This window comes from Haliotis rufescens, unplaced genomic scaffold, assembly GCF_023055435.1.
Source record: "Haliotis rufescens isolate VD_foot unplaced genomic scaffold, xgHalRufe1.0.p SCAF_18, whole genome shotgun sequence".
Lineage (NCBI taxonomy): Eukaryota > Metazoa > Mollusca > Gastropoda > Lepetellida > Haliotidae > Haliotis > Haliotis rufescens.
Window position 1 is genome coordinate 15417634 of NW_025963868.1, and position 25707 is coordinate 15443340.

The window sequence follows — 25707 nt, forward strand, 5'->3', positions numbered from 1 at the left end:
TTGAAATGCATCGCCTTCTTTACTGTGTCATTGTGCGTCCCGGCGACATGGATCGCCTCACGTGAAGCCAAACACTGTTGAATCGACTTGCATGGGCAATAACAATCATTGCGGTTCATTTTACCTGCTGAATTCCTATTGGGAATGGAGATCAATAACTACCCCGCCAATGATAAAGGAATGAATGAGTCTCCGGGATCAAACTTGAATGCCACGCCTGTTATGCAAGCAGGTGCATTATGTGATTTATGCATTGATCTGTATTTTCCCACCTGTGAATATGCACAGACAACCTACAGGGGAACGAGGGTGTGTCGACCTACCTGCTAAGCAGGACTTGGTGACAAACGTGCTGTACAGGACTGCAGCGCCACACACACTCTGTGCAGGTGTGGGGATGCGACCCACTGGATTCTCCTAACTGTACGCATCAACACACAGGTAGGTGTCTTGTGTCCCTATGGCCATATCTGGTCATTCAAATGTACATTATATGTAGGAATCAACTTATTACCATGGTGTAATTGAACGATGGACATGAAACAGAGCAGACAGTCAGACAGTCATTTAGTCGTTTACCTACCAACCTATCAATGCATATATCTGATGATAACCATTTCTGTTGAGGTTTGAAAATGAACAAGTGTATGATGCTGAGGGGGGGGAAGGTTGGCATGAGATAACAATTGGGATGGCATAATTACTTATCTTAATATATACTCTTCAAAAAAAGAAACTTGACACTGACTTTCAAAATGTAATATAATGCGATTGTTTCAAAATAGGACACAGAAACCATAATTGAAACACTGTTTGAAGATCAATGTACACAATGTTCAAAACATTAATCGTGTCACCTAGACAGACACACGTACACGATACAGTTACTGTCACAGGGGTACAGAAAATGTCAGTATCGGTTGTGCCCACCACGTGCATCAATCACCGCTTGACACCGACGACCCATAGATGCAATCAAGTTGTCAATAACACGCTGTTGGATGTGCTGCCATTCATGCTGAAGTGCATCAAGAAGCGCCGGAAGTGGTTTGGGCGGTGGATTCCTTCTGCGAACGCGTCGATCCAACTCGTCCTACAGATGCTCAATCGGGGACAAATCTGGTGACCGGGCTGGCCAAGGTAATGTCTGGATGTTGTTGTGCTGTAAGAAGTCCTGACAAACACGTGCAATATGCGGTCGAGCGTTGTCCTGCTGGAACTGTCCGCCATGAACGTTGACGTGAGGAAGAACGTAAGGCTGTAGGATCAAGTCTCTGTAACGCACACCTGTCAATGCACCTGCCACATGCACGAGAGGCGTCCTACCACCGTGATGAATTCCGGCCCATACCATGACACTCCGCCGCCAAATGGGACAACCTGCTGCACACAGTTGGGGGCGTAACATTCACCCGGACGTCTGTAGACACGTGCGCGCCCATCAGCACGTGTGAGTAGGAAACGGGACTCGTCAGTAAACAGTACATTTCTCCACCTTGCACCTCTGTTGGCACCAAAGCAGACGGTCCGGCAGATGACGTGGGGTCAATACATGACGTCGAACAGGTCTTCGTGCAAAACGTCCAGCCTCCCTCAGTCTGTTGCGTACCGTTTGATCTGATATTCTGCGTCCCCCAGGGATCTGTGTGGTTGTAGACGTGGCTGTGGTACTGCGGCCTCGGAGGTGTCGCAGCCGGATGTATCGATCTTGTGCTTGGGTTGTCACCCTTGGTCTTCCTGACCTTGGTCTGTCGTCAACTCTGTTGGTGTTGTTGTATCGGGTCCACAGTGCGGAGATTGTCTGTCTGGATACGTCAAAGTGCCTGGCCACTTCTTGCTGAGTTGCTCCAGCTTGTAATCTCCCAATGGCGTTGTTCCGTTGAGCTGCATTCAGTCTTGGCATTCTGTCACCGCCTCTACTGCGGTTATAAGGACTGTATGAACAGCTGTTGATGTGGATTGTTATACCCATTCAGCAGGGGGTCCTGCATGCCTAAATGCGGGATCCTGTTCTGCACGTTTTTTACAGGCGGTTGCGTTTGGATGAAGCTGTAAAATTGATCCCCAAACGCTACGTTTATGTGCTTTGCATGTGTTTTTCGCGAATTATAGACACATCATCTTTCTGTTTGACTTATTTGGTTCTCATTTAATGTAATTATTTTAGATATTTGGCAAAAAGTGGTTTTACATCTATGTCAAGTTTATTTTTTTGAAGAGTATATATTCTTTATCTTCTTTTTGTTGGTAATTGTCATGTTCGCCTCTGTGGTCATGTCCGCAAACTTGATGTTACCCTGCCTGGCGTTCGGAATTAAGGGCTAAGACAAGGATTTGTCGGCTCGGAGTCAGTATACTGTGTCTGTATGAGGTATTCATGTTAACCTGCAGCATGGTATGTCAGGGGGCTAGCGCTATAAAAAGTACACTATATAAGTGCAGTAATCTTGATCGCGACGCTAAACCCTATTTCACTTCTCCCAGTAATTGTCAAGCATGTACGTGAGCATGATGAAAGAGTGGTATCACATCATCTTTGCAGTAAATACATGTAGTTTCCCTCAGCGGGGATTCTATCGCCACGTTTTCTGATGAAACAACAAGTCCCTTGTATAATCTGCCCCACTTGCGCAGCTCCCGTGACTCACAACTCTCTGAAATGCAACTCTAGACTATTCATAGAAATATATTTTGTCTGTATTCGTACATGTCGGTCATATTGATAGGAGGAGTATTTGTGCAAATATGCTGACTAATTGACACAACTGTGCAGAAGAACAGGTGATGCGTAGGGAGGACCAGGCGAGTGTGTTGGGGGAGGAAATACAATTGTTTAGCTAGAAGTTAACGGGGACGTGGCTAGGGGGTACATGGATAGGTGTGTCTGGAGTGTACATGGATAGGTGTGGCTGAGTGTACATGGATACGTGTGGCTGAGAGTACATAGATAGGTGTGGCTGGAGTGTACATGGATAGGTGTGACTGAGAGTACACAGATAGGTATGCCTGAGAGTAGATGGATAGGTGTGTCTGGAGTGTACATGGATAGGTGTGTCTGGAGTGTACATGGAAAGGTGTGTCTGGAGTGTACATGGATAGGTGTGTCTGGAGTGTACATGGATAGGTGTGGCTGGAGTGTACATGGATAGGTGTGGCTGGAGTGTACATGGATCCAGGATAGGTGTGGCTGGAGTGTACATGAATAGGTGTGTCTGGAGTGTACATGGATAGTTGTGTCTGGAGTGTACATGGATAGGTGTGTCTGGAGTGTACATGGATAGGTGTGTCTGGAGTGTACATGGATAGGTGTGTCTGGAGAGTACATGGATAGGTGTGTCTGGATTGTACATGGATAGGTGTATCTGGAGTGTACATGGATAGGTGTGTCTGGAGTGTACATGGATAGGTGTGTCTGGAGAGTACATGGATAGGAGTGTCTGGAGTGTACATGGATAGGTGTGTTTGGAGTGTACATGGATAGGTGTGTCTGGAGTGTACATGGATAGGTGTGTCTGGAGTGTACATGGATAGGTGTGTCTGGAGTGTACATGGATAGGTGTGGCTGGAGTGTACATGGATAGGTGTGTCTGGAGTGTACATGGATAGGTGTGTCTGGAGTGTACATGGATAGGTGTGGCTGAGAGTACATAGATAGGTGTGTCTGAAGTGTACATGGATAGGTGTGGCTGGAGTGTACATGGATAGGTGTGTCTGGAGAGTACATAGATAGGTGTGTCTGGAGTGTACATGGATAGGTGTGGCTGGAGTGTACATGGATAGGTGTGTCTGGAGAGTACATGGATAGGTGTGTCTGAGAGTACATGGATAGGTGTGGCTGAGAGTAGATGGATAGATGTGTCTGGAGTGTACATAGATAGGTGTGGCTGAGAGTACATAGATAGGTGTGTCTGGAGAGTACATGGATAGGTGTGTCTGAGAGTACATGAATACGTGTGGCTGAGAGTAGATGGATAGGTGTGTCTGGAGTGTACATGGATAGGTGTGTCTGGAGTGTACATAGATAGGTGTGTCTGGAGTGTACATAGATAGGTGTGGCTGGAGAGTACATGGATAGGTGTGTCTGGAGTGTACATAGATAGGTGTGGCTGGAGAGTACATGGATAGGTGTGTCTGGAGTGTACATAGATAGGTGTGGCTGAGAGTACATAGATAGGTTTGTCTGGAGTGTACATAGATAGGTGTAGCTGGAGAGTACATGGATAGGTGTGGCAGAGAGTAGATGGATAGGTGTGGCTGAGAGTACATGGATAGGTGTGTCTGAGAGTAGATGGATAGGTGTGTCTGAGAGTAGATGGATAGGTGTGTCTGAGAGTAGATGGATAGGTGTGTCTGACAGGAGATGATAGGTGTGTCTGAGAGTAGATGGATAGGTGTGTCTGAGAGTACATGGATATGTGTGTCTGAGAGTAGATGGATAGGTGTGTCTGAGAGTAGATGGATAGGTGTGGCTGAGAGTACATGGATAGGTGTGTCTGAGAGTAGATAAATAGGTGTGTCTGAGAGCAGATGGATAAGTGTGTCTGGAGTGTACATAGATCGGTGTGGCTGAGAGTACATTGATAGGTGTGGCTAAGAGTAGATGGATAGATGTGTCTGGAGTGTACATAGATAGGTGTGGCTGAGAGTACATAGATAGGTGTGTCTGGAGAGTACATGGATAGGTGTGGCTGAGAGTACATGGATACGTGTGGCTGAGAGTAGATGGATAGGTGTGTCTGAGAGCAGATGGATAAGTGTGTCTGGAGTGTACATAGATAGGTGTGGCTGAGAGTACATTGATAGGTGTGGCTAAGAGTAGATGGATAGGTGTGGCTGAGAGTACATGGATAGGTGTGTCTGAGAGTAGATGGATAGGTGTGTCTGGAGTGTACATAGATAGGTGTGGCTGAGAGTACATAGATAGGTGTGGCTGAGAGTAGATGGATAGGTGTTGCTGAGAGTAGATGGATAGGTGTGTCTGGAGTGTACATAGATAGGTGTGGCTGAGAGTACATAGATAGGTGTGGCTGAGAGTAGATGGATAGGTGTGTCTGGAGTGTACATAGATAGGTGTGTCTGAGAGTAGATGGATAGGTGTGGCTGAGAGTGGATGTATAGGTGTGTCTGAGAGTAGATGGATAGGTGTGTCTGGAGTGTACATAGATAGGTGTGGCTGAGAGTATATAGATAGGTGTGGCTGAGAGTAGATGGATAGGTATGGCTGAGAGTACATGGATAGTTGTGTCTGAGAGTAGATGGATAGGTGTGTCTGGAGTGTACATAGATAGGTGTGGCTGAGAGTACATAGATAGGTGTGGCTGAGAGTACATGGATAGGTGTGTCTGAGAGTAGATGGATAGGTGTGTCTGGAGTGTACATAGATAGGTGTGGCTGAGAGTACATGGATAGGTGTGGCTGAGAGTACAAAGATAGGTGTGGCTGAGAGTACATAGATAGGTGTGGCTGAGAGTAGATGGATAGGTGTGGCTGAGAGTAGATGGACTGGTGTGTCTGAGAGTAGATGGATAGGTGTGTCTAGAGTGTACATAGATAGGTGTGTCTGAGAGTAGATGGATAGGTGTGTCTGGAGTGTAAATAGATAAGTGTGTCTGAGAGTAGATGGATAGGTGTGTCTGGAGTGTAAATAGATAGGTGTGGCTGAGAGTACATAGATAGGTGTGTCTGAGAGTAGATGGATAGGTGTGGCTGAGAGTAGATGGATAGGTTTGTCTGAGAGTAGATGGATAGGTGTGTCTGGAGTGTACATAGATAGGTGTTTCTGAGAGTAGATGGATAGGTGTGTCTGAGAGTACATGGATAGGTGTGGCTGGAGTGTACATGGATAGGTGTGTCTGGAGTGTACATGGATAGGTGTGTCTGGAGTGTACATGGATAGGTGTGGCTGAGAGTACATAGATAGGTGTGTCTGAAGTGTACATGGATAGGTGTGGCTGGAGTGTACATGGATAGGTGTGGCTGAGAGTACATAGATAGGTGTGTCTGGAGTGTACATGGATAGGTGTGGCTGGAGTGTACATGGATAGGTGTGTCTGGAGAGTACATGGATAGGTGTGTCTGAGAGTACATGGATAGGTGTGGCTGAGAGTAGATGGATAGATGTGTCTGGAGTGTACATAGATAGGTGTGGCTGAGAGTACATAGATAGGTGTGTCTGGAGAGTACATGGATAGGTGTGTCTGAGAGTACATGAATACGTGTGGCTGAGAGTAGATGGATAGGTGTGTCTGGAGTGTACATGGATAGGTGTGTCTGGAGTGTACATAGATAGGTGTGTCTGGAGTGTACATAGATAGGTGTGGCTGGAGAGTACATGGATAGGTGTGTCTGGAGTGTACATAGATAGGTGTGGCTGGAGAGTACATGGATAGGTGTGTCTGGAGTGTACATAGATAGGTGTGGCTGAGAGTACATAGATAGGTTTGTCTGGAGTGTACATAGATAGGTGTAGCTGGAGAGTACATGGATAGGTGTGGCAGAGAGTAGATGGATAGGTGTGGCTGAGAGTACATGGATAGGTGTGGCTGAGAGTACATGGATAGGTGTGTCTGAGAGTAGATGGATAGGTGTGTCTGAGAGTAGATGGATAGGTGTGTCTGAGAGTAGATGGATAGGTGTGTCTGACAGGAGATGATAGGTGTGTCTGAGAGTAGATGGATAGGTGTGTCTGAGAGTACATGGATATGTGTGTCTGAGAGTAGATGGATAGGTGTGTCTGAGAGTAGATGGATAGGTGTGGCTGAGAGTACATGGATAGGTGTGTCTGAGAGTAGATAAATAGGTGTGTCTGAGAGCAGATGGATAAGTGTGTCTGGAATGTACATAGATCGGTGTGGCTGAGAGTACATTGATAGGTGTGGCTAAGAGTAGATGGATAGATGTGTCTGGAGTGTACATAGATAGGTGTGGCTGAGAGTACATAGATAGGTGTGTCTGGAGAGTACATGGATAGGTGTGGCTGAGAGTACATGGATACGTGTGGCTGAGAGTAGATGGATAGGTGTGTCTGAGAGCAGATGGATAAGTGTGTCTGGAGTGTACATAGATAGGTGTGGCTGAGAGTACATTGATAGGTGTGGCTAAGAGTAGATGGATAGGTGTGGCTGAGAGTACATGGATAGGTGTGTCTGAGAGTAGATGGATAGGTGTGTCTGGAGTGTACATAGATAGGTGTGGCTGAGAGTACATAGATAGGTGTGGCTGAGAGTAGATGGATAGGTGTTGCTGAGAGTAGATGGATAGGTGTGTCTGGAGTGTACATAGATAGGTGTGGCTGAGAGTACATAGATAGGTGTGGCTGAGAGTAGATGGATAGGTGTGTCTGGAGTGTACATAGATAGGTGTGTCTGAGAGTAGATGGATAGGTGTGGCTGAGAGTGGATGTATAGGTGTGTCTGAGAGTAGATGGATAGGTGTGTCTGGAGTGTACATAGATAGGTGTGGCTGAGAGTATATAGATAGGTGTGGCTGAGAGTAGATGGATAGGTATGGCTGAGAGTACATGGATAGTTGTGTCTGAGAGTAGATGGATAGGTGTGTCTGGAGTGTACATAGATAGGTGTGGCTGAGAGTACATAGATAGGTGTGGCTGAGAGTACATGGATAGGTGTGTCTGAGAGTAGATGGATAGGTGTGTCTGGAGTGTACATAGATAGGTGTGGCTGAGAGTACATGGATAGGTGTGGCTGAGAGTACAAAGATAGGTGTGGCTGAGAGTACATAGATAGGTGTGGCTGAGAGTAGATGGATAGGTGTGGCTGAGAGTAGATGGACTGGTGTGTCTGAGAGTAGATGGATAGGTGTGTCTAGAGTGTACATAGATAGGTGTGTCTGAGAGTAGATGGATAGGTGTGTCTGGAGTGTAAATAGATAAGTGTGTCTGAGAGTAGATGGATAGGTGTGTCTGGAGTGTAAATAGATAGGTGTGGCTGAGAGTACATAGATAGGTCGGTCTGAGAGTAGATGGATAGGTGTGGCTGAGAGTAGATGGATAGGTTTGTCTGAGAGTAGATGGATAGGTGTGTCTGGAGTGTACATAGATAGGTGTTTCTGAGAGTAGATGGATAGGTGTGTCTGAGAGTACATGGATAGGTGTGGCTGGAGTGTACATGGATAGGTGTGTCTGGAGTGTACATGGATAGGTGTGTCTGGAGTGTACATGGATAGGTGTGGCTGAGAGTACATAGATAGGTGTGTCTGAAGTGTACATGGATAGGTGTGGCTGGAGTGTACATGGATAGGTGTGGCTGAGAGTACATAGATAGGTGTGTCTGGAGTGTACATGGATAGGTGTGGCTGGAGTGTACATGGATAGGTGTGTCTGGAGAGTACATGGATAGGTGTGTCTGAGAGTACATGGATAGGTGTGGCTGAGAGTAGATGGATAGATGTGTCTGGAGTGTACATAGATAGGTGTGGCTGAGAGTACATAGATAGGTGTGTCTGGAGAGTACATGGATAGGTGTGTCTGAGAGTACATGAATACGTGTGGCTGAGAGTAGATGGATAGGTGTGTCTGGAGTGTACATGGATAGGTGTGTCTGGAGTGTACATAGATAGGTGTGTCTGGAGTGTACATAGATAGGTGTGGCTGGAGAGTACATGGATAGATGTGTCTGGAGTGTACATAGATAGGTGTGGCTGGAGAGTACATGGATAGGTGTGTCTGGAGTGTACATAGATAGGTGTGGCTGAGAGTACATAGATAGGTTTGTCTGGAGTGTACATAGATAGGTGTAGCTGGAGAGTACATGGATAGGTGTGGCAGAGAGTAGATGGATAGGTGTGGCTGAGAGTACATGGATAGGTGTGGCTGAGAGTACATGGATAGGTGTGTCTGAGAGTAGATGGATAGGTGTGTCTGAGAGTAGATGGATAGGTGTGTCTGAGAGTAGATGGATAGGTGTGTCTGACAGGAGATGATAGGTGTGTCTGAGAGTAGATGGATAGGTGTGTCTGAGAGTACATGGATATGTGTGTCTGAGAGTAGATGGATAGGTGTGTCTGAGAGTAGATGGATAGGTGTGGCTGAGAGTACATGGATAGGTGTGTCTGAGAGTAGATAAATAGGTGTGTCTGAGAGCAGATGGATAAGTGTGTCTGGAGTGTACATAGATCGGTGTGGCTGAGAGTACATTGATAGGTGTGGCTAAGAGTAGATGGATAGATGTGTCTGGAGTGTACATAGATAGGTGTGGCTGAGAGTACATAGATAGGTGTGTCTGGAGAGTACATGGATAGGTGTGTCTGAGAGTACATGGATACGTGTGGCTGAGAGTAGATGGATAGGTGTGTCTGAGAGCAGATGGATAAGTGTGTCTGGAGTGTACATAGATAGGTGTGGCTGAGAGTACATTGATAGGTGTGGCTAAGAGTAGATGGATAGGTGTGGCTGAGAGTACATGGATAGGTGTGTCTGAGAGTAGATGGATAGGTGTGTCTGGAGTGTACATAGATAGGTGTGGCTGAGAGTACATAGATAGGTGTGGCTGAGAGTAGATGGATAGGTGTTGCTGAGAGTAGATGGATAGGTGTGTCTGGAGTGTACATAGATAGGTGTGGCTGAGAGTATATAGATAGGTGTGGCTGAGAGTAGATGGATAGGTATGGCTGAGAGTACATGGATAGTTGTGTCTGAGAGTAGATGGATAGGTGTGTCTGGAGTGTACATAGATAGGTGTGGCTGAGAGTACATAGATAGGTGTGGCTGAGAGTACATGGATAGGTGTGTCTGAGAGTAGATGGATAGGTGTGTCTGGAGTGTACATAGATAGGTGTGGCTGAGAGTACATGGATAGGTGTGGCTGAGAGTACAAAGATAGGTGTGGCTGAGAGTACATAGATAGGTGTGGCTGAGAGTAGATGGATAGGTGTGGCTGAGAGTAGATGGACTGGTGTGTCTGAGAGTACATGGATAGGTGTGTCTGGAGTGTACATAGATAGGTGTGTCTGAGAGTAGATGGATAGGTGTGTCTGGAGTGTAAATAGATAAGTGTGTCTGAGAGTAGATGGATAGGTGTGTCTGGAGTGTAAATAGATAGGTGTGGCTGAGAGTACATAGATAGGTGTGTCTGAGAGTAGATGGATAGGTGTGGCTGAGAGTAGATGGATAGGTTTGTCTGAGAGTAGATGGATAGGTGTGTCTGGAGTGTACATAGATAGGTGTTTCTGAGAGTAGATGGATAGGTGTGTCTGAGAGTACATGGATAGGTGTGGCTGAGAGTACATAGATAAGTGTGTCTGAGAGTAGATGGATAGGTGTGGCTGAGAGTAGATGGATAGGTGTGTCTGAGAGTAGATGGATAGGTGTGTCTGGAGTGTACATAGATAGGTGTTTCTGAGAGTAGATGGATAGGTGTGGCTGAGAGTACATGGATAGGTGTGGCTGAGAGTACATAGATAAGTGTGTCTGAGAGTAGATGGATAGGTGTGGCTGAGAGTAGATGGATAGGTGTGTCTGGAGTGTACATAGATAGGTGTGGCTGGAGAGTACATGGATAGGTGTGTCTGGAGTGTACATGGATAGGTGTGTCTGAGAGTAGATGGATAGGTGTGTCTGGAGTGTACATAGATAGGTGTGGCTGGAGAGTACATGGATAGGTGTGTCTGAGAGAACATGGATAGGTGTGGCTGAGAGTAGATGGATAGGTGTGTCTGGAGTGTACATAGATAGGTGTGGCTGAGAGTACATAGATAGGTGTGTCTGGAATGTACAAATATAGGTGTGGCTGGAGAGTACATGGATAGGTGTGTCTGAGAGTAGATGGATAGGTGTGGCTGAGAGTAGATGGATAGGTGTGGCTGAGAGTAGATGGATAGGTGTGGCTGAGAGTACATGGATAGGTGTGGCTGAGAGTAGATGAATAGGTGTGTCTGAGAGTAGATGGATAGGTGTGTCTGAGAGTAGATGGATATGTGTGTCTGAGAGTAGAAGGATAGGTATGTCTGAGAGTAGATGGATAGGTGTGTTTGAGAGTACATAGATAGGTGTGTCTGAGAGTAGATGGATAGGTGTGTCTGAGAGTAGATGGATAGGTGTGGCTGAGAGTACATGGATAGGTGTGTCTGAGAGTAGATGGATAGGTGTGTCTGAGAGTAGATGGATAGGTGTGTCTGGAGTGTAAATAGATAGGTGTGGCTGAGAGTACATAGATAGGTGTGGCTGAGAGGAGATGGATAGGTGTGGCTGAGAGTACATGGATAGGTGTGGCTGAGAGTAGATGGATAGGTGTGTCTGAGAGTAGATGGATAGGTGTGTCTGAGAGTAGATGGATAGGTGTGTCTGGAGTGTACATGGATAGGTGTGTCTGAGAGTAGATGGATAGGTGTGGCTGAGAGTACATGGATAGGTGTGTCTTGAGTGTACATGGATAGGTGTGTCTGAGAGTAGATGGACAGGTGTGTCTGGAGTGTACATAGATAGGTGTGGCTGAGAGTACATAGATAGGTGTCGCTGAGAGTACATGGATACGTGTGTCTGAGAGTAAATGGATAGGTGTGTCTGAGAGTACATGGACAGGTGTGGCTGAGAGTAGATGGATAGGTGTGGCTGAGAGTAGATGGATAGGTGTGGCTGAGAGTACATGGATAGGTGTGGCTGAGAGTACATAGATAGGTGTGGCTAAGAGTACATAGATAGGTGTGGCTGAGAGTACATAGATAGGTGTGGCTGAGAGTACATAGATAGGTGTGGCTGAGAGTACATAGATAGGTGTGGCTGAGAGTACATAGATAGGTGTGGCTGAGAGTACATAGATAGGTGTGGCTGAGAGTACATAGATAGGTGTGGCTGAGAGAACATAGATAGGTGTGGCTGAGAGTAGATGGATAGGTGTTGCTGGAGAGTACATAGATAGGTGTGGCTGAGAGTAGATGGATAGGTGTTGCTGGAGAGTACATAGATAGGTTTGTCTGGAGATTACATGGATAGGTGTGAGGAAATGGTTAAGATTGGCTTAGAGATCACATACATGTATCTGTATCAGATGACGTCAAAATAAAGAAGTTGTCCACGTTAAAAAACTGCACACAAAAAAGAAGGTTAAACACCCCAGGAAATAATTAATACTGAAATGTCCCCATTCGCAACAACTGCAAATTTTGTAATGAACATATCAAGAAAGGTGTGCGAAATGACAGGACAGTACAATGGCAACTGTGACGTCACATCGCAGCAAGACATGCACGTGAAGCATCTGCTCACCCCAATTATGGGGACGTCACTGTCTTGCATTGTGGAACCATTGTCTGTCAACGTGGCATGAGGAAGGTTATCAGAGACGCGAACATGGCGTTCTATTGGTACGCATTCGACAGGCATGACCCATCTTCCCGAGGCAAGGGAGTTATCTGACTATAAAAGTCCAGTTTATACCCTTTCCGAACTAAGCCTAAAATTACTTGCATTGACTTCAAACAAAATGACGGCGCCGAGTCAAGACAACCTGATCGATAAGCCATATCTATATTGTAACAACACTGGTCTTACCCGTTGTGCATCAGGTCAGTTGAGCACTTTGATTACAAACATGAAAATATTGGAAAACATATGTCGACGTCCAGTTGGCGATACGCATGGCTTGCTAATCCCACAGTCAACCGAAATTTGCACGGCCTCAGGGAGATGGGCATGCCATACGAAAATTTAGGACGTAAACTTAAGGACCAGAAGGTTAATCAAGCGTCCATTACTTGCTGATCATTATCGGGGAATTCGTTTAGAATGGTGCTTGGCCCGGAGAGCTTGGAATCTGAGAACTTGGCGAAGAGTCCATTGGTCCAATGAGAGGAGGTTCCTGAAGGTTTGGAGCCATAGAAATACGGACTACACAGCTAGGAACATAAGACCTACGCCCCGTATGTAGAGGTTCGGTACTGGTTTGAGGCTGCCTGTCTCACGGTTGTAAGCTGCACCTTGTCACCATCAAAGGCAATCTCAATGGTGACGGATACATTCGTAACATCCTGCAACCAGTTGTTGCCCCGCATTTCGACAACCACCCACTCACCACCACACCTTATGCATGGATGACAATAGGCCACATCGTTTCGAGCAGTAACAGCTTTTCTGCAGAATGACTCTGTGTCGACCCTGCCCCGTCTTGCCACGAGTAATGAGCTCAGCCCGCTGGAGCATATTTGGAGCATCTGAGGACGTGGAGTACAGGCACTAAGCCCACCAGTACAGACTCTGGTCCAATTGGAGGCAGCTGTTCATCGGGAGGGGCTGCAGTTCGGACGACTGCCTGGAGGGATGAGACGAAGGCTGGCAGCTGTCATCAGGACACGTGGCTGGTTTCCTCGCTATGGATGATTTGTGTCATCGATGTCATCATTGGACTTAAAATTACATTTTACCCCATCAATAATGATGTGGAATTGTGTTCCCGAAGCTTCACCTCCATACTTTTTGTGGCTACTGTTTTTGTCCAAATACAGTGCCTCTGAGTTTTGTTAGAATCATGATTAAAATCTCAAAACAGGATAACTGTTTTAAGTTTACCACATGCGTCTTTCCGAAGTTATGTTTACAGTTTTTCAATGCCAAAGCTCGTACGACCAGTCGTTGTTAAATACACATGCGTACAGGGGCTGATTATCTCTTTTCGTTGTGTATACTGGGTTTTACCTGGCTGTTGCTGTGTGAGAACGGATAGGAAACGGTGCCGAGCAGCCCATGCTTGTTGTGAGAGTCGGATGATGACTTGGTTTGCTTGCGTGTCATTCAACGGCGTGGGTAATTGCTCAGAATATCATTCACTGGTTTTTCTGGTCCAAAGCTGGTCTGATTAAATATTGCTGAGTGCGGTGATGCACAGGACACCAAATAACAATGTACTGATGTTTCTTTTCAGTCGGTCAGCTGCACGAATATGTGTCCAGAGAGTCAAGTAGCAGTAATTATCGTGACTGCATTTGTCATTCATGGTAAGCAGACATTATGTTTTTTTATGATCCAAAGTGAAAGTAGACTTTCTAATATGTGAACGCACTCACTCATTCCTCAACTTAACCTGAAAGTCTAGATTGCGATTTTACTATCTATTCTTGCAGTTACCTAATGTTGTTGTGTAAGTTTCTAATTGTGTCTGTCAAAGTCAGATATTTGTTTTTGATTTGCATATTTTGAAAGTGAAAACTTTGGTCGTTTGGTCTAAAAAAATTATAATTATAAAATAAAACGCGGGACTTTTTGTGATCATATTAAAGTTTGGTTTGGATCTCCAGGTGATAAGCTTAGATTGAGTTTTTAGCCTGGTTTGGGTCCTTATTCTAAAATCTGACAGCGGCTTTTCAGTGAACAGTTTTATTGTCAAAGCGATCTTTACCGTCAGAGGTAAACTTTACATTCTGTTTTATTTCTAAAACATCGATTTTTAAGGTCGCCGGATCCGTAAATATAAAATGTGAGACCTTAGTGGATATCCTATAGTAAACCTGCTTCAGGTGATGATGTAGATCATGTCAGGTCATCCTGCAGAGTTTCTGCCCACTTTGCTCTTAATTCATACACCCTAAAGACCAGGTCCGTTTATCAATAATAAAGAAATATGTTTACTGATTTTACCTATTATTTTGATGGTGATGTACCGGTGTTTTGGACATTTTGTTTTTCAACATTATATAAAAAATTGTATATTTTGTAAGTTATCCATTAATGAAAAGGGTCGCACTTATTGGCTCCTTTGATCAGTGTATGCACAGTTACCGTGTACCACATGTAGGGAACTAGTTCTCCAGCTATCCGTCTTTGTCCATGTTTACATACGCTGGTGGTAATTAATCTTAAATATGCAGTGCCAGTCTGCAGAACATATATTTTTTTGTAGATAAATGTATGTACGTATCTTGCTTCCTGCTATACTTCTGGAAACTCCCACGTCACTTATGACAGAGGGTTCTTTGTACACTACTAAGTGGAGCAAGTCAGTCATTATGTAAGTACAGGTCCCAAAAGTGATTGAGTGAGTGAGTGAGTGGGTTGGGTTTAAGGCCGCTTTGCTCAGTATTCTAGTTATATCATAGCACAGCGTGTCAGCTTAATGTGGGAGGAAAGTGATGCAGGTCTTAGACGTTTACTGCCTTGGTGAAACCCACGTGCACGGGTATGGTGCTGACAAACCTGGAAACATAATCGGGAGTCTCAAATGTCAAATGTTAAACTGTATTAACTGTTTTGATGAAACACTTTGTTTCAAGTTTAAATTGCAAACTAATCACTTTCTGATCATAGTGGTTTCATTTGCTGACATTTTTATTGTTATTGTTTGAAGTGGGCCACCAGGAAAGTTGGTACACACTTTTACGTGCATTGTATTTCAATGGTAATAATACCAGTTACCATATGGCAGTAAATAAATACTAACCCTCAGTTAAACTTGCACCTTTATGTTACGTTCCTGGTCTCAACACTGGAGTCTTACTAATATGAATACTTGTTTCCCTGTGTGTCCAAGGTGTTCCTGCCAGTGATGCACCGTGTCCAGGAGGGGTGGCCTTACTTGACACACCCTTCAGTATCACTGGGGACAAAAACAACTACACGGGCTTTATATGGGTACGACCCACTGGCGGCCGGTATGTCGTCACCTGCAACCCCAGCTGCAGCCCCGTGGCCGGATACAGGGCCACACTTAATGACACCCACTCTGTACTGACTATAGACAGTGTACACAGGGAAGATGCTGGCACGTGGAAGATCGTGGATGCAAATGTAGTTGGAGCCGTCCCCGACGACGTGTGTCAGCTGACGGTAGCGAGTGAGTATTTCATTTGTATTAGGCAGAGACGTCATTCCAACAGATTCTCAAATAGATTCTCAAATAGATTCTCAAATAGATTCTCAAATAGATTCTCAAATAGATTCTCAAATAGATTCTCAAATAGATTCTCAAATAGATTCTCAAATAGATTCTCAAATAGTTCTATATGTTTTCTTGTATTCTTGTATTCTCTCGTCATGACGAGACCCAGTATGATGTCATACAACACAATACGAAACTGCTTAGAAAGGATTCACGGTTCAAGTTCAAGGTTTGCTTGTTTTGTTCTGTTTGTTTGTTGTTTAACGCGGCACTCAGCAATATTCCAGCTATGTGACGGCGGTCTGTAAATAATCGAGTTTGGACCAGACAATCCAGTAATTGCCATCATGAGCACCGATCCACGCAATTTGGACACGATGACATGCATCAATCCTTGCAGCGGGCCTGACCACCCGATCCCGTTAGTTGCCTCTCACGACATGTAAAGTCGCTTTTTACGGCAAACATAGGTTGCTAAAGACCTAAGCTACCCCGGATCTTCACGGGTCTCAAGTTCAAGGTATTTGATTGGGTAGCCTAGTGGTTAAAAGGCCCGAGTTCTGTAACCGGGTTTTCTTGGCTTTATCCATTATTTTAAACAGATGACACCAAGAAGGCTACGGGGTGTGAGGCTTATGTTTATTATAATCACGATAGTCACCCTGTAATAAGAAACAGATAATATAGTATATGCATATTAAAACATAATATATATCATATCATCATCAAAGCAATACAATCATTTCTGTTACATTACTTACAACTGGTTATTATTAGATGATATGATAGAAATGGCTTACAGTACATATTAAGTAAAATGGTTACACATACCCTATGTGTGGCACAAGGGTGTAAAACGTGTTACCCTTGAAATGTCACCATTCATGATATGTCCTGCAGAAGAAAGAGCAGGAATAAATACTTAGAGTGACTAAATACAATGAAATGAATAACAAAATGCATAGTTGGTGCAATTCCATTAATGTAGATATAACTTGGCATGTATACAAGATAATATTAAAATACACTAAAGCTTAGGTTTAAAGTTCAGCCTCTAAACCACATTCATTCAAAACATCAACATTAATAGAAATATGTGATTCAATGTAAATATAATTACTTCTGAGATGCTTATTTATAATGCATAATCTTTGATTACTATTTAATCCTATTTAGAAATAAAGATAAATTATAAACTAACCTTTTGTGGTGATCTATGAATACTCCCAGTGCAGTGCATAGTGAAGGTGGCAATATGGAGTTAGTCAGAGCAAGAAGGTAAAGTTTGAATGTGGCCAATCACAGGATCCTTGGGGTGTAATTGATCAGCAGAGGGCTGGACAAAGAATGTAGTTGAGCTTGGGTTGTGATTGATCACTGAGGCCTGGACTTAGAATGATGGGATAAAAACAAACACACACCTCTGTTGAATAAAGTTCAACAGAAACAAAACTTGAAATAGATTTATTTACAAAAAAGACTAAAATACAAATATATACACCTGCTACAGTTCGATTCCTCACTATGTACAATGTGTGAAGCCCATTTATGGCGGCTCCTGCTTGTGATATTGATAGAATATTGCTAAAAGCGGCTTGAAACCATACTCATTCAGTCTAGGTATTTGAATAGTGCAGATAATTGATAATTCCGTTATTGTATTTTAAAAACGGCCCCCGTTAGATACGGCTATGAAAACGCGTGTATTTCAACTCATCTCTCATGAGAAACGGAGACAGCAAGAAGCTCGAACACTGTACTGTGGTGATGCTTACTTATTGATGCTTGGAGCCTCATCATAATGCTTGCATAACTCCAATTAGGAGTGTCCGAATGTTCTTTCCATTTATGATATTTGTAGAGTCCTTCGTTTGTCCTGCGCTACACCCCAGCCTATAAGGCGAGGGGTACATAGGCTCATACACAGGGTACATGCCACCATATGCCCCGAGGGATCGGTTGACAACGAATTTATCTCACCGACATTCATTCGTACAGACCCGGAATATATGTCCGAGGTTTCACTGAGTAAAACACTTTAATTCAGCCACTTTGACAGCCAGCAGACGATGCTAACGAAGAGTTACTTCCCTTTACCCAATACATTGATATAAGCATATGTTCATTTCATACAATGATATTTATGCGAGATAAGCAAGTTACCTTAAGGTGTGTTCCGATTGGTTTCTCAGCATGGTACATTAACGGGATACATGAAACATTAACGCCCGCTCCTTAACCAATTAGAAGTTAGTGTTTTAATGTAAGGTGAGATGAAACCTCTTGTATTTGACAAAATCAAGTGAAATATTTCCTATGTGTCGTTGCATCTCTGATGATTGGAAGACAAAGAAGGGTCTTTCGGGAGTAGATACTCCGTCCGGGACTAGAGTAGACGATATGTACACTTTAGAGTAATACATTAGTGTGTGAGCTCGGCATTAAAGGGCTAAAACAGGGACTGGTCGGCTAGGAGTCAGTACACTGTGTCTTAATACTGTGTCTGAGTGGGGTGATCATATTAAACTGTTGCATTGTACTTCAGTGGGCTAGCACTATAACATCGGCAATAGTCCGGACTCACTCACTCACACACACACACACACACACACACACACACACACACACACACACACACACACACACACACACACACACACTCGCTCGATCAGATTCCATAGAAAGTCTACTCGTTTCGCAAAAATGGTACCTAACGAAAATGAGTGTAGTATTCTCTATATTTCCAATGATGTAATTGTGTGCATAAGCTCCTCTCAGTTGTCCATCATCTCTGAACGCATAGTCACTGAATAAGCCCAGCGATGTTGAGAGTTTTAAGTGTTTGTCGGCGACACACGCTCCGGCAGTACGTAAGCACGCGCTTTGGTATTAAACACTGTGTAATACCAGCTTAATGTTATTTATTAAAGAGTTGTATCTTCAACGGGTTAGTAGTAACTCTCAAATGCTATTCTCTCACCAGAGGTTCCACAGTGTACAATCAGCAGTGACGACGACACTGGCTCTCTGGAACCTGGCGCCCAGCTGACCCTGACAGTGAACAGCACAGATTACTTCTGTTCTCGTGAAACTGGCTTCAGTATCACTTCTGGTGGTGTCACTCAACAGTTGATGAACGCCAGTAACTCACTGTTTAACCTAACCTTCAACATTGAGCTCCATCACTTTGGAGATGTAACACTGAACTTTATCTGTGACACCAACTGGACTTTGACTTGTGATGGAGTACAGAGGCTAGTGAAAAGTAAGTACCGGTTTTAATAATAAACAAACACTTCTTTATATATTCAAAATATTTCCATATGATCATTTAAACTGAAACATGCATTCCCAAAGTTTGTTGATGGTTCTGATTCATAGTATGGTTGTTTATTTACTTGTTCTAGTGGGAATATTAAATGTTTCTGTTAGTGCAGAATAAAAACATGTTTCTTGACTCAACCAGGTCCACCAAAGTGCAACATCAGCAGCGATGCAGACACCAACGCACTGCAAACTGGCACAAATATCACTCTGACCGTGGACATCAGAAGCTACCACTGTTCTCATCAAGCCGAGTTTTATATAACTACTGGCGGCATCACAGACGTACTGTCACAGAACGAGACAACGAGCACCTTCGCCGACATTGTCCTCACTAGCTTCTTCAATATTACAGCCGATCGTTTCGGGGATGTCAGTGTTATGTTTTCATGTGTTAACATCAACAGGACACTCCAGTGTAGTGGAGTTGATACGATAACAGGTAATACAAAAATCACATTCCTCTTGTTAAACCAAGTTGCTATTTCCCGGGACTACCCACCGAATCTCAACTAGATAAATGTCACGTTCCTTCCAACTTCTGGTATCAAAAGGTGTTACCATTAACAAACAAATTTACAAAATGCCTTGTCTAACAATACGTGATTGAATCCAGTAGGTGTTAACAAGTAATTGACAATCTAATCTAATCTTTTTTCTGGAGCTAGTTTTTCAGTACATCCAACACTAAGCTCTATATGTTTGTTTTTTAACGCAGCAAACATCAATATTGCATCTATGTAACAGCGGTATGTAGATAATTGAGTCTCGACCAGACAATCCAGTGATAGACATCATGAATATCGATCTACGCAATTGGGATACGATAACATGCATCAACTAAGTCACCGAGCCTGACCACCCGATCTAGTTAGTCGTCTCTTACGACAAGCATGGGTTCCTGAAGACCAGTTCTAACCGTCGTGGTGCCTAATATATATTGCTTTGTGTATCAATATTGTCGTATCCAAAAGGGGTGAGATCGCGTTTCGTTTTCAGCACATTGGGCTCCTTAGACGACTGGGACACCGTGCCTCTTATCCTTAAGGAATCATCAAAAGCATTACATGTTCTGGCGTTGATCAGTTGTTTGGGACGTCAATACCCTTGATAATTCAAACATGTTAATCCTTACAGAAGAGCGAATACACATCTCATCTTCACTTTGCAGAAAATGTATGCACAGTTCTTCTGCTATAGAAGTTCCATAAGAAATAAATTGAGTGACATTTGAGTTGTTAAATCTCTTCCAGTGTACCGAGCGTGTCACACTATAACCTGTGTTATTTATTATTCTTGGTATATGAACCGTTAACATTGTTTGATATATTAATTTAGGCTTTATAAATGTCACAAACTGTTTAGCCAATTTACCTCAGCGTTCTTAGTTTGTGTATTATGATCGTTATCAGGTCTACATCCATCCAATTGCCACAACATGTACAGATAATTCCAGCACTGCCAACAGAGCAATCAAGTTGTATTTGCGTGTGGTAATATAATGGGGAAGACTTTCCAAAACACAAATACTATTACTTTTGAAAACAAAAAATTAATATTCAAATGCTCTCAAGTATAATATTTGTCCCCGTAATACTTTCTTTGAGAAAATTAGATACATTTCTCAAAGACGAGTGACAGTATGAACCTATATTTTAATTTATCTCAAATTCGCCAATTATTTCCTAAGTGAATGCTCAAAGCACGATACCATTATTCCTACGGTCAGTTGATCTGTGTGCACTCGATTTTCATTCTGGGCTCCCTGGGGAGTATTTGACAAAAGCTGCTTACATTGAGTGCTAGATGGTTTACCTGACGAACACGGTGACCTTTGTGAACTGGTCTCCTTGAAACAATCCTGCAGTGACCAACATGTTTGTTCAGCTTCATCCTACTGACAGAGAACCCTGCCTCGTGTTTCATTTCGTTTCTTAAATGCTGCTCTGTTTGGCTTTTTCTGTTGTTGTTTTTGATGAGTAAATGTTCTTCATTTTAGATGGAACAACACAAATATCACACGAATCATCAACACCAAAGAGTCCTCCTAGTACCGAAGATCCTGAACGAGATATTACTCTTGGCATTGCTATTGGATTTTCTCTGCTCGCTGTTGTCATCTTTGTTATCATTACCGTCCTCGTCGTACGCTATCGTGAAAGAATACGAAGTTACTTGGTGTCTGACAAGAAACAAAACGGACAAGAGGTCAATGTGACGGACGTCGGCAATGAAATGGGACCCAGCTATGCTAACAACTGATTCCTAAGATTCCTGAGAGCTGTTGTTTGATACAGAGATCACAGCCCCAGACGAACGTACATACGTGCTGTGGCTGCCTGTTATCAGTGACTGAGCTTGTTCGGTTTAACACGGCCTTGAGCGTTATATCAGATGTGTGGGAGAAAGTCTTAGATACGCATGACTTTGTGGAAACCCATTAGCAAGGACATGGTGCTGAAAAAAAAAATGATCATCACCAGTTTGAATTGAAATTCGAACACACGAGCACCACTTCGTATTGCTGAGGAACTTATGTGACAGGGCCACCGGCACTCCCACCAGTTCAGAGTGAGAGTGATATAGCGACAGGAACAACACACGCACGCACGCACGCACGCACGCACGCACGCACACACACACACACAGATATATAATGTATTAAGATAATAAATAACAGCGATAAAATCCTTTCCGTCATTACACGAGATCTCCATTGTACGATTCCTAATATATCATAAGCATGTTTTGATGAGTCACTATAAAATACTAGTAGTGATAATACCTTGAAAAGGTGTACGTATCCCACGTGTGACAAATGTCACACGCACAAGCAAAAGATTGAAAGGAGGACATCACAGGAATGATATGGAAAATACCAGGTCGAAGAAAAACGTGTTAAGTCAGGTATATCATTGGCTGTAGGTAATGCTATTTCGGTCCTCGGGGTCTTGCAATACATCTGATCTCTGCATGAGGCCCCTACAGAAACCAGTTATTGTATAAATAGATATACCTTAATACAATAGTCATACCATTAAATCTAACGTGTAATGCACAGAAAATGTATCATGATACTTTGTAGCTTACAGGAAGCTTAAAATGTATAGTAGTTGAAAGGAAACACATTTCTACACAAGATGCAGTTCGCAACAAGAAATCATTATAAAGTTGTGTTCAGCTGCTATTATATATGGTGGGTCCATTAACATGTGGCGTTCGACCCCATAATATCGATTGTGATTAGAACCAAATAAGTATTTCAAAATAAATTAACGGGATCAAGTTACACGGGAGGCAGAAAGGCTAGTTTTGTAATCGACATTTTACTTCCATAATATTAATGGAGTAAGAGTACTTCATGAAGATCCGGGGTAGGATAGATCTTCAGCAATCCATGCTTGCTGTAAAAAGCGACTATGGTTAACGTTGTCGAAGAGACGACTAACGAGATCGGGTGGTTTGGCTCGCTGACTTGGTTCATGCATGTCATCGTATTCCATTTACGTAGATCGATGCTCATGGTGTCAATCAATGGATTGTCTGGTCCAGACTCAATTATTTAGAGACCGCCGTCATATAGCTGGAATAGTACTGAGTGCGGTGTGAGTGCGGTGTTAAACACCAAACAAACAAACAAATCATTTCCCGATGAACGTCAGTATGTCACGTGATAACGTCATCAATCGAGTGGAGAGATACAGAACTACTTAAGGGGAATTCCTCAATGTCTAAAAATAACATTAAAATGGGACGGTATCTTCATACGACAATTTCTTTTAGATGCAAAATGCAAAATCAAAACTTACTTTTCAAATAAATAACGCATATGGCTACCGTTGAATCAGAAATATGGCCTAATTGCAAACATTAGGGAAAACTAGTTTCAATCTTTCATGGCTGATGTATCTAAATATTCACAGTCTTCAAAATGGTACACAGCCCACTTTCTGAGACCGACATTGATTCAGGCTATGAATGAAGCAGGCTTTGAAGCCAGACAGATCATGCCCATGTCAGGGCACCAAAATGAAGCGGCGCCTCCAGAGGTAATCCTCGTCATCCCCAAATTTCACACAACGTTCCTAATAGTCGATTTGCAGCATTAACCATGTCTGGATTTCTTTCCAATTCAAACTTTTCTGGGAGCTATTCGCTAACTTCTGTTTCAAGTAAATGACGTTGCCGTAGCCCCCATTTTATGACGTTTGTAAAACCAAGGGACGTGCTGTCCATTGTCACCCTTCAGTGCTGTCCATTGTCACCCTTCAGTGTTGTCCATTGTCACCCTTCAGTGCTGTCCATTGTCACCCTTCAGTGTTGTCTATTGTCACCCTTCTGTGTTGTCCATTGTCACCCTTCAGTGCTGTCCATTGTCACCCTTCTGTGTTGTCCATTGTCACCCTTCAGTGTTGTCCATTGTCACCCTTCAGTGCTGTCCATTGTCACCCTTCTGTGTTGTCCATTGTCACCCTTCAGTGTTGTCCATTGTCACCCTTCTGTGTTGTCCATTGTCACCCTTCTGTGTTGTCCATTGTCACCCTTCTGTGTTGTCCATTGTCACCCTTCAGTGTTGTCCATTGTCACCCTTCAGTGTTGTCCATTGTCACCCTTCAGTGTTGTCCATTGTCACCCTTCAGTGTTGTCTATTGTCACCCTTCTGTGTTGTCCATTGTCACCCTTCAGTGTTGTCTATTGTCACCCTTCTGTGTTGTCCATTGTCACCCTTCTGTGTTGTCCATTGTCACCCTTCAGTTTTGTCCATTGTCACCCTTCTGTGTTGTCCATTGTCACCCTTCAGTGTTGTCTATTGTCACCCTTCTGTGTTGTCCATTGTCACCCTTCAGTGTTGTCCATTGTCACCCTTCAGTGTTGTCCATTGTCACCCTTCAGTGTTGTCTATTGTCACCCTTCTGTGTTGTCCATTGTCACCCTTCAGTGTTGTCTATTGTCACCCTTCTGTGTTGTCCATTGTCACCCTTCTGTGTTGTCCATTGTCACCCTTCAGTTTTGTTCATTGTCACCCTTCAGTGTTGTCCATTGTCACCCTTCTGTGTTGTCTATTGTCACCCTTCTGTGTTGTCCATTGTCACCCTTCTGTGTTGTCCATTGTCACCCTTCTGTGTTGTCCATTGTCACCCTTCAGTTTTGTCCATTGTCACCCTTCAGTGTTGGCTATTGTCACCCTTCTGTGTTGTCCATTGTCACCCTTCTGTGTTGTCCATTGTCACCCTTCTGTGTTGTCCATTGTCACCCTTCTGTGTTGTCCATTGTCACCCTTCAGTGCTGTGCATTGTCTCAATAATCTCTCCTCTCCTCTGACACTACTGGACAGATAGGTTTGACACTTTACATGCATGTCTCGGTCCAAATGCTCCCTGCTATGATGACCTGGTTTTGGTTGCTAGCGAGCTTTAGGTCGTTTTTATTTTGTGTTTTTGAATAATAGTTTCTTTTTTAAAATGTCCTCAAAGTAATGTTATAATAAAATTGTGTCATACGGCAAGTTGTTGTAGTGTCCATCGCTAACAATTTGTTATATACATTTAATAATGTATAACATTATTTCGTCAGATATGGCCTAAATTATGTCGATGTGACTATAAATTTTAACTCACTCTCTCACACTTGAAAAGAGTGCACACAGTCTACAGTTTAACAATGATTGTTTATCGCTTGATGTAAGACATTATTGGAATACATTGTAAAATATATTCTTTATCTTGCAAACAAACCCCCTATATTTACACCATTGTACATTGTAATCTTGTTTTCCATCACCCACTAGTATGAAATACATACCCGACTGAGTAATGTTGACTCCTTCATAAAGCTACGTCTGACTGAGAGGAAAAGCCTTCTGTAAAACGTTGTCTACATTGTGCATGATATAGTACAAAGGAAGCTTAATTATTGAAATATGGATTGAACTACGATGTGTTACGATGCATGTGAAAGTCCTTATCATAATTCCATGCTGTGTTGACTATCTACAGAGGATTTATATACATTATTGATGAATAATCTACACGTTGCGTTTTGCTTTGATCAATGTAGTATTGTTATTCAAATAGTTTATATATTGTATATAATCGTAAAATACATGTCACACTTGATTATGATCTCTGACCTTAGGATTGCCCCTTACTTTGAATGCAATAAGCATATGGCAAGTGATGTCTTAAGTGTTTGCATACCTTCAGTTGATAAAGACACACGTTTCTTACCTGCATATATCATTGTAAATCTATTTGTAAGTAAGTCTGTTGGTGAATCTGCGAGCGAATATTGTTTAACGCTGCAACCAGGCACAATATTCGAGTTCTATCCACGTCTTGTGTGAGCAATGACACGTCACAGTGTGACTATAGGAACCCCATGAGGTAGACGAATTGTACACAGAAAGTTATCTCTTTATTATAATTAGTATCAGAAGTGCTTTAAGTCCCTGTGACATTTCTAACCTGACACCAACCCCATGCTAGTTCACGCCCATATGGGTCCACTCAGCTGCTCTCTGCAAAATAGTATAGGCAAATATATAAAAACGAGAAAATCCTTT

The 25707-nt window shown here is 43.2% G+C and overlaps 1 protein-coding gene across 1 annotated transcript; it reads left to right on the forward strand.

Annotated features, from left to right (window-relative positions):
* Nucleotides 1-28: 28 nt before the first annotated feature.
* LOC124119232 lies at nucleotides 29-25379 on the forward strand. Its single transcript, XM_046481677.2, has 6 exons — nucleotides 29-441; nucleotides 13872-13944; nucleotides 15474-15776; nucleotides 18805-19086; nucleotides 19288-19587; nucleotides 21145-25379. The coding sequence occupies exons 2-6, from the start codon at nucleotides 13890-13892 to the stop codon at nucleotides 21405-21407; spliced, it is 1203 nt and encodes a 400-aa protein (XP_046337633.2). The 5' UTR covers nucleotides 29-441; nucleotides 13872-13889; the 3' UTR covers nucleotides 21408-25379.
* Nucleotides 25380-25707: the final 328 nt, after the last annotated feature.

Bases quoted from the DNA above. Each gene is read 5' to 3' on its own strand.
- LOC124119232 (XM_046481677.2), top strand. From the start codon at position 13,890: ATGTGTCCAGAGAGTCAAGTAGCAGTAATTATCGTGACTGCATTTGTC. The intron at 15,777-18,804 runs GTGAGTATTTCA...TTCTCTCACCAG, and splicing joins GTGTCAGCTGACGGTAGCGA to AGGTTCCACAGTGTACAATC. The intron at 19,087-19,287 runs GTAAGTACCGGT...TGACTCAACCAG, and splicing joins AGTACAGAGGCTAGTGAAAA to GTCCACCAAAGTGCAACATC.